Here is a 10,238-nt window from a genome sequence, read left to right as displayed (position 1 = left end):
TCACAAGGTAACTTATTCTTCCCAAGATTAAATGCACAGAATATTTATGTCATTTTAGTATCTAGAGCTATGCATCAGTCTGTGTTAGTAATAAGTTTCAGCGAAGAGTAAGAAAAAAAGGAAAATCCACCCTATTATCAGATTTTAAAAACTGATGAACCTCTACTAAAACTTCAAGGACACTTCACACAGAATACTGATGTCCCTGGCCACATCAGGGCAAGACAGGGTCAGACTGTATCATATCGAGTATAAGGAATTCCTGAGATTAGCAAACCCAGTCTCTATTGGTTTTTATTTATTACTATCCTAGAAACATTCAATTTATAAACACACAGAAATTTAATCAAGTTAGTTACAATCTATTTCTGTATTAAAAGAATTTAGTAAAACCAGAAAGAAATATCATTTGCATACTGCTAAATCTTACTGGATACCAATTTCCTCATTACTTAATCATAGCCTTACTCTCTTTTTTCCTCCAGTCTCATTTTTGTCATCCAGTTAATAGCATAAGTCCCTTGGATATCTAGTTACAAAACCAAATGCACCCATCATTAATTTGACAAAAAATTCTTTTCAATAGCAGCAAGCAAACAACTCACATCTATGTACCTCTCAAACTTCATTTACTTCACACTGTTAATGTAATAATTATGATTTCTCTTACAAATCACACTATAGAACAATGATGCTACTGATCCACATGCACTGAAGCCGCCACTGCCAAATAAACAAGGTGATGAGCAAAGCAATTTTTGCTTAAAACAAATAAAATACAGTAATTTTAAGCCCAGACAAAACAAGGCTGGAAATTATATCAACTAAGTTTGTACAAAACTTCCTTGTTTATTATATATTTAAAATTTTTCATCCTAAGCATAAGACACTGCCTTGAAATATCAACACAAAAAGTCAACACATCTAACTGTTCTGATACTGGTGGAAATTTTGAAACTGGAGAAGATGTATCTGAAACGTCCTGGCCTCTGCAGTCATGAGAGCAAAAGGGAGACAGAGTGCTACCTCCTCATTCATCAGAACCAGGAGTCGGAATATCAGAACAGGAAATCAAGACACCTTGTCATGGTAGAGTAGGAAAGAGAAGGAATAAAAACACACCACAAGCACAGTGCATGAAGATGGCACCCCTGCCTCACAGACCAGCAACATCACACCACCCTTCTATCTCACCTATCTCCTGGATGGCTGCCACTTCCCAGATTTCTGTTTCCACCTCAGCTCTCCCCACTTTAGCCTGTTAGCTCTGTCAGCTCTCAGCTACTTTAGCCTGGTACCTACTGCATCAAGGTATAATGTATTCCATGCCAACCCCAAGAACATACAGGCAGTAGCCTCAAGTTTTTCTGACCTAAACCTGGCTAATCCCATTATCTTTCAGATGCTGATCATCTCCCCAAGATAAAAGCATCATGCCTTTGCTTCAGCCAGATATGGCCCACAAGCACTGTCCTGTGCCCATCTGCAAGGTAGCTCCTTTCACAGAGTTACAGAGAACCTAGATTTGTTTTTTGCATGGGTCACAGGATAGAGCTGCACATATAAAGTTAGAGACATATGTCTGGAAAGAAGAAGACAGTTGTTGGGACAGGGCAAAGGAAAGAAGGTCTTGGGGAGCAGACAGGAAAGGCAAATATATTCAAAGGTAAGTGAGAGTAGGACCTGGCATTGTATCCTTTTTTAAGTTCAGCATCCTCTAAAATCAGCTCAGAAAACACTTTTCCCCCCAACTTCTATCATACTTTTTTTAAAAACACGTTGCTTTCCAGCTCTCTCCAGGAATTAGTTCAGCGTTCCCCCAATGCTGCATGTAATTCAACTAGATTTTCAGAAAAACAAATCCAAATTCCATCTGTAATGAACTCATCCAATTAAGGTTTCATGTCAGGCTGAAGCAAATGAAAGATTAACATCATCACTTCTTTTTTTCTCCCTCAAAAATTACAGCATGAAAATGTGAAATATTCTAACACCTAGAAACACATTTGCTCTGTCAACACATATCAATATTTATTGATATAAGAATTATAATATGAAGAAAATATTAAATATTTTAGGGGAACTGTGAAATGAAGAAGAGGGCTTTTATCAAGAAAAAAGATTCTGTAAAATCTGAATATACTTCTGGAAAATGTGACCTCACCTACTCTGTGGAAGAGCAAAAATAATTACTTCATAAAACTAAAATTACACAGGAGAGTTAACCAAAAGGATATGAGGTTATTCAGCTCTGATGCAATAGCACAGAGACAAAATGTGTCGCATCGTTCCTTAAGAAGAACACAGAGAAAAATAAGCATTATAAATAATTACATTTTTGACAAATATGACTTACAATTTCCAGCAAGTACTGGATCTCCTTAGAACAGTTTGGTTTCAGTAACTTGTAGCTTACTGAGCAGCAGCAAATCCTAGCAGAAAAGGGGTTGGACCCACCACCCACCACAAAGCCTTGGATGCCAAAAGAGCAGGGCAATAGGTTAGGTTCTCTCAGGAGCAGCACTGCACAGGGCACATGCTTGCTATGCAACATCCAGGGAGAATCAGGGATTCAAGAACAAGATTCAGAAAACTAAGTTACTGAGAGCACAGGCATTCAAGGCAGGAAGTACTGAGGACAACCGTTCCCTCCTTAGTGAGTCAAGATGCCAGTCACCACTGGCTACCCTTTGGGATGAAGGTAACAGTGCCATCCAAGAGTGCATGCATAGCCCACACATGTGGAAAATCATATTCAAATCCGGCCTTCATTAGCTTCAGCCTAGGCTTACCATCCTTTAGGTAACCACCCTCAACTCAGTGACACTGAAAAGAGAAAATACCTGAAAATTCAACCTTGTGCCACTGGCAATCCACATTTCACTTTGTTAAAGTAGCGACTGGAATTCATCTTTTTCCCCGACAGCATGTCCACCTCAAAGCCACACAGTTACTCCTACTACCCAAATCTTTGAAATGCCACTGCACTAACTTTTGGCCCAAATGCTGGGCCACTAAAAACCACGGTGTGTGAGGTCATTCATGGATGTCATCTTTTACATTCCAAGAAAAACAGTAGCATAATTACCATAGCACAAGCAGCATTGCTGTAAGTAATAGTAAACAATCCAGGCACCCAGTACTGAGGCTCATGGTCTCAAGATGTGAGTCAATAGTTCCTCACACACAAAAAAGGACGGATCCAGTGAAGGCAGAAGGAGGGTTTTGCCATGCACTGTGGTTTCAGGCCTATAACTCTCTCCAACCCCTGTTCTCAGCACTGAATCCCTCATCAAAGGCTGTGGGATGATGGATAGAGTTAAACCTAAAGGGGATTCACAATTTTAAGGTAAAAAGCAACTACAACTTCCTGGACGGACTGAGGTCAACATGCTCCCCAGTACAACGATAAACATTGCTCAGAGAAACAGAACAGAATGTGGAAGGAAATGACGTGGCCCTCCTCCATTCTAATCCCAGCAGAATGGGAGAACATTGCAGTACTAAGACTGTTCAGTACCTGTCTGATAATGGAGAATCAAGATATTCTGCTGCTGAAGCCAACAACCATGTCAAATCCCCTTCTCAGGAGCCAAGCCACAACCACCACCCAAATAGGTACAACAATCAGAAAAAAAAAGTATTTATGACTAGAGCCACTCAAACTCCACCCAAACATAAAGAAAATAGTATAAAAGTAAGTTGGGGATAAGGAGAAAGAGGGAAAAGACCTCCACCAAAACTGCTGGGATCAGTTGACAGGCTGAGTCCATCTTCTCCACCCCCAGAGGGACGCCTTGGGTGAGAAATATGCTCTACATGTGTTAAACGCTGCTTTTAGGATTAGAGCTTTTGCTTGTGCTTATCCCATAGCATATTAATTGCCCTGTATTGTATTAGAGCTTGTGCTTGCTTAATACATATATCTGCAGATTGCTTTAAACATATTTTTGCAGTAGACATTATCACTGACAACCCGCGAACCTTATTAATCTGTCACAATTTGTATTAATAAAAAGTGTTATTCCGTAAACTGTTACCGTGAGTCCCTGCAGGTGCCAGAAGTGGATAACACCTTGGCAGGACCTGCTGAGGGGTCCTGGCTCTGTTGAGTTCCCCCTAACAAGTGAAGTCAAGGTACTTGCCGATCTTGTTAAGCTGTTGGTGAAGGGTCTCCTAACAAGACACTGACAGACTATCGGACACCAGGGTCTCAACTTTCCTGGGGGACTGACAAGCAAAAATCTGAACTTCCACCTTTCATGTGACAAAGGGGTACCCAAGTCCCTCCAGAACAATAGCCTTTTCTTCCAGTAAGTCAGTGATCATCCAAGGTGTTGGCAACTCAAGGGTAAATCCTACATATTAAAATTAACTTTTTTTTTTTGGTTGGCCTTTTGTTTATCTAGCTGAATTTCCTAACCCACTTCAACACTGAGAAGAGAAAAAAAAAAAAAAAAAAAACAAAAGAGGGTCAACACAGAGGGGGGAAAATGGATTGGCCCAGACTGAGAGCAGACTGCTTCTTTCAGCAGCAGCCCTGGCTTAATATAACAGTGAGCCTACAGCAACAGCACACACTTCCAACAGCTTCAAGACATGTATTATCCCAATTTTATATATAACAGGGTGGAACTGTTTTCATATTATCTAAGTGCAAAACTCCTATCACCTTCCATAAGAGCACAATTGGACCAAATGTTGAGAATTTAAAAAAAAAAAAACACACGACTTGAACATAAAAACTAGGAAAAAGACTGCCAATACATCATCTTCATATTTATATTATTTTAGTTTTGCTGCAAACAAACAAACAAATAGTACAAAAAAAAGAGAGACTGTTCCTTTTTAAAGGAGACATTTCAGGCAGCCAGTGTTCTGGAGTTGGTTCTGCTCGTCAGTATTTCTTTAAAATTAAAAGGCAGGGTCACCCATCAGGATAAAAAAAAGTGCATTTTAAAACATATGCAAAAAATATGAAATCTTTGATACTTTATGGTCAAACATCTGCTAAACTACTACTTTCCTTCAATTATGGGATTCTCAAAGCAACAATTATATCTATTTTCCTCAGAATTTGGGGGATATAATCAGTAGTACCAGAAACCAACACAGTCTTTACATCTTTATGTTTTGCCAATGTCGGAACACTGAAAATGAGACAAGGACATTGCTATATATGGTAAATCTCCAGTTTGCCAGCACCCAGCACTTTCTAACATACAATCCTGTTTGTTACCTAGGAATCCATTTCTTCGAGGTGGTGACCATTTTCAGTCTCTGCTGACTTCTGGAAATCCAGGTCACTCTGTGTTTCATGTTTCTTCTCTCCCTCTCACTAAGATAGGCAGTAAAGTTACTCCCTCATTGTAAGGAGATCAAAGTAAGTTAAAACTTTCTTTTCGACCCAACACCTTCATATCCTGGAATACACTGAGAGGGAGAATGTTGGGAGTTTTTCCTCTTCTATAGAAAATCTAACCTTTTCTGTACTGTCCTTTTTTGGCTATAAATCAGATGGAATCTGGAAATTTGACATGCTGGCATGTTGCCCAGTCATGAAGAAGAAATCAGAATTTTATCCACAAGATCACAAGGTACTGAAAAGCCTTCTGCATATCATCCATATCTGAGCCAAAGTGGGCAAACCTCATAAAATCAAATAAATGAGAAAAGCTCTGCCCATATCCCAACAGGCTTTCAACCCACAGGAATGCGTGAGATAGAAGACCTGCAGGAAGAGACACTCCTGGTATCCTGGAGTCAGTTCTGGCTTGGACTTCATACTCTTGGTACTATTTAGGGCTTCCTATTCCTTCCCCGAAGAACTGCAGATTATTTTCCACACTGTCATGGTGTATGCAGAAATGGAAAGTAAGCAACTCCAGTGTGTGCTCTGGCCATTGGGTCACTCTTAGGAAACACTGGTTTGAATTTCCAGGGACAGAATGGAAAATAAACCCTGAATTTCCAGCATCAAAAGCCAGGTTTCTAAATTGCTATTAGGCTATTGCCATGATAATGAAGTGCCCTTCAGAGCACTAGCTTGGTGTACTGAGCTCCAGGAGGAGCTGAGGGCACCAAGGACCACCAAGTCCAGCACCAAGTTTTAAATTTCTGCCAATACAGTTTTCTCAGCTTATCAGGTCACAAACCTGGGCAAAAATCATGGGAAGGGAAGAATATAGGACATAACTGAGAAAATGAGAAAACCAGAAATGGTCTCCTGTATCTCCTGCTGGGATGGGGGTAATCTTAACCCCACCTCTTGACCTTAAAAGACAAAAAGTCCAGCCAGTGCTGTCCTCTGGCTCTAAGAAGGCATCGATAATGTCAAGGAAGGGATCTGTTTGGACTATACAGAGTAAGTGGTTTGAAAAATGAAGGGTCTGAAACATATCCTGATAGGAACACTGATTTAAAACATACAATAAGTATCAGGCTAATACTAAACAACTTCAGGGATCATCTGCACAGTCCACTTTGGAGGCAGCTGTGAAGGAACCATCACAGAGCCAACATCTGAAGAATAGTCCTTGGCCTTTAACACATCCCTCTTCCTAAGCTCAGCACAGCAGCAGAACTCCCCAGTTTGATCCCATGCAACAACAGCAGTTGAGTTGCATTATTTTGATTACAGGAAGACTCACATTCCTGCAGCTTCTTGGATAAAACAAGATATATCAGAACTGCTGATTAACCCTCATTTAGGGAAATGGTTCAAATATTTCTGATGGTATTTAGGGCATCCTTCTATCCCTTTTTCTCAGGGAATCGGGCACAGAGATAATCACTGGTTAGAGCAGAGGAAGCATTTCTGGGAACAAATATCTCAGAAGTGATAAGGCAGTGGTTTTAATAGTCTAATTACTCATTTTTTATTCCATGCTTGAGATGAGTGAGAGTTTCAGGACAGGTACTTTTCTGAACAGCACACCTACCAGTGCTGTTGCCCAGAGAGGCTGGTGATGAGCAATTCTCACCAGATATTTCCGTCAGCCGGGTGGACAGTCCAGAGATCGGAAGAATGAGAGCCAAGAGCTCACCAGGCACCAGCTACCCCACATAACCTTCTCAAACACGAAAACCTGTCCCAGCTTGCACAGAACAAGATGAGACCAGCACAAATCAGAACAGCCACAAATAGGATAGTCAGAAATCAGAAGGTAAGTAATTCAATCAAAATTATTCCAAGTGTGAGAAAGTGCCCTCTCTTTCATCAGAGATCTCATTTCCATGAAGCCTTCTAGAACTAACATGTACATCTCCTCAGAAACATGTCAGATCTCAGAGGAAAGTAAAAATCTCAGAAAGAATAAATGTGGGCTTTTTAAACATTACTCAGTATAAAGCAGCACTGGATAACAAAATCTTATCTTTCAAGGCATTACCAGCCACAAGTACTAGCCTGACCATTTCATCACCAGTATAAGAACTTTGCAGATGAAAAAGAAGGACATGATCAGCCTCTGTGAGAATTTTTAACATGTAAATTCAGTATCTCTCTAAAAGAAAAAAGGCAAACTTAGGAGTAAAACCAGGCAAGTGCAAATAACTACATGGCTAAGAAAGAGAAGAAAAAACAGATTTCTTGGGATGTGAAAATGTTTGCCAATATTAAATTGCAGGCTATCTTTGAAGGTTGTATAACACTTGCACAACACCAAAAACGTCTTTTTAATTTTAGCTTCCTTTTTAGGAAGCTTGTAATAGGATTGGAAAAGTACAAAATAAGTTGTAGGCTTAAACTTTGCTGTAAATATTCTCCTATCAAAGCACTAAACCTTACACATATCATGGGAGAAACAGATATCATTAATGGATTTAGTTGTTTTGCATTGCGTGTCTTTACCTCAATACCTCACACAAAATTTACAGTAGCAGTTTTGCAAACCAAGTATGATTTATTCCAAACATGTCTTAAATCACGCAGTTTTAATTTGTTGCATTTTGAAGAGCTATATATTTTTTCTAAACAAAACGGCTTTTATATATTGTTTCATTTCAAACAGAAAGCTCACTATCACAAAAATTTTCAATTTGTAAAAAAAATATGAGTATCATGTTATCTTTTATTTCCTAAACTAAATTTATTTTCTCATAAAGGAATATAAATGCGTTTGAAGTGGTCTAGGAATAAGTTTAGTGGGTTTTATGGAAAGAAGTCATAGAAGAAGGTTATCATCTGGCCTTTAATAAAAATCCTGAGAAAGCCCCACATCAATATGTACAAAAAGAGAGCCTTATAAATCATTTTGTTTGCAGGCAAGCTAATATTTGGGGGCTCAAAAGACCAGAATTTTGTTGAGCCCAGGTAATGGTCATTCTTCTTCCTGAAGTAACATAACACACATTATCAACTAAAAGGCAGCACAGTCCATTAACAGGCAAGCGACAAAGACTTTTCCAAGGTGAGCACGAAAGGGGGAATGGAAAGAAAGGGCACAGAAATACCAATTGCCATGCACAGCAAGGAGCAGGAACTTCCCAAGCTCAGCACAAGATACTCCTCCTTTTCCTGCTGTTTTGTTTTTTAAATGAGTGAAGGGCTGAGCTTGGCAAGATAGGGCATGGCAAGAAAAGCAGGAATCATATGTCTACTGAACTCCCCATGGAGAACTCCTCTCCTACCAGCCACAGTGGAGGACCACACGGTTCCACAGTGTTAAACAAAAGCATATAGACTTAATGGAGAGTGAGTTCAGGAATCAATTCTAATTTTACAAGCCAGTTCATAAATACAAACTGCATCATTCACAACTATGCCATACAAAAAAGTTCCCCAGAAAAATAGCATCTTGTTTCGCAGAACTATTACGGCAGGGAAAAAACCACAATTTGACCACCGAGAGAAGTTAGGGGTGTTTGGCGTTAATAAGCAAGTGATGTGTAATTCCAAAAGGAAGAATTACCTTCTGGAGGAGTTGCAACACTGTTCCCAAGTCCCAAAATGGCAATGCTGTGATTCCTTGGTTCCAGCATCATTGCAAACTCTTCTCCTCTTTCCCAGTGCGGTACTTTCACAGGCTCCAGATGCACATTTTCCAGCCCATCGTCCTGCAGGGCACTGAACATGTATTTGATGGCTGCATCTAGGTTTTTTGAACCACTGAGTCTAGGTCCTATGGTATCGGTAAAAACTGCTAATCTTTCATAGGATCTGTTCTGAGCCTTTCCATGAACAGCAAGATCAATAATAGCCTTAGCGATATCAGTATAGCCAGCTATCTCATTTTTAATGTCTTCAAATGATTTCAGGTAACTGTCACCTCTTCTTAAAGGTTTCCCGGTATACTGTGATAATAAATTCATGAGAAATACTAAGAATAAGTACTTCATTTTTTTCTCTTTTTTCTTTTTCACAGATGGCCTGTTGGAGAGGGAAAAAGAAAAAAAATATTTAAAAAATCATACAGCTATCAGCAATACTTTTTCTTATTTGGATTGGCAGACAGAAATGAAAATAAATCAGTTTATCATGAAAATGCTTTGATCAGAACTAGCAGGAAAGTAAACTCAACTTGAAGACAGAATTATTGAAAACAAATGAAAAAGATACTTAGACCACTGGACACAATCTTTGTTGTGGTCTTTAAAAATATCCTTGGAATGCTGCATCTCTTTATATTATCACATTCTTCACTGAATCAAAACCCAAGGCTGCTCCCATGCAGGAGGAGCTTTGTATCTCCTTTCTGTTTGGAGCAGAAGTTGCCAGAAGTGCCAAATCAAATGTCTTTCTTTATACAGAACATCCAGACAAAAGCTCTTCCTAAACCATTCATGAATAAGAGTGCTTCTTAATCTTCACCCTCATCATCAGGAACGCACTTTCTACTACACTAAAGATGTAAGAGTGATTTAGATCCAATGTGAAACCAGTGTCCTGGTTTCAGCTGCAATAGAGTTTGTTTTCTTCTTAGTAGCTGGGGCAGTGCTGTGTTTTGGATTTAATATGAGAACAATATTGATAACACACTAATGTTTTGGATGTTGATAAGTAGTGCTTACCCTAAGTCAAGGACTTTCCAGTGTCTCATGCTCTGCCAGTGAGGATCTGCACAAGAAGTTGGGAGGGAGCACAGCCAGGACAGCTGACCCAAAGTGGCCAACGGGGTATTCCATACTGTGTTCAGTACACAAACTGGAGGAGTTGACTGGAAGGAACTGATCACTGCCAGGGAGGGGCTGGGCATTGTTCAACAGGTGGTGAGCAACTGCATTGTGCATCACTTTTC

At 39.6% G+C, this 10,238-nt stretch overlaps 1 protein-coding gene across 2 annotated transcripts in view; it reads right to left on the bottom strand.

The window, feature by feature from the left end:
- CPQ (carboxypeptidase Q) overlaps positions 1 to 10,238 on the bottom strand; it is a 149,870-nt gene that overhangs the window by 122,257 nt on the left and 17,375 nt on the right. For both annotated transcript variants that reach the window (XM_027889272.1, XM_027889273.1), the window contains exon 2: positions 8,913 to 9,370. In XM_027889272.1, the coding sequence (XP_027745073.1) occupies positions 8,913 to 9,339 (427 nt within the window). In that variant the 5' untranslated portion in view covers positions 9,340 to 9,370. The remainder of the gene's footprint in view (positions 1 to 8,912; positions 9,371 to 10,238) is intronic.

This window comes from Empidonax traillii, unplaced genomic scaffold, assembly GCF_003031625.1.
Source record: "Empidonax traillii isolate 1590-97213 ecotype Southwest subspecies unplaced genomic scaffold, ASM303162v1 scaffold257:size1394852, whole genome shotgun sequence".
Taxonomy (NCBI): Eukaryota; Metazoa; Chordata; class Aves; order Passeriformes; family Tyrannidae; genus Empidonax; species Empidonax traillii.
This window is presented reverse-complemented; position numbering and strand designations above follow the sequence as displayed.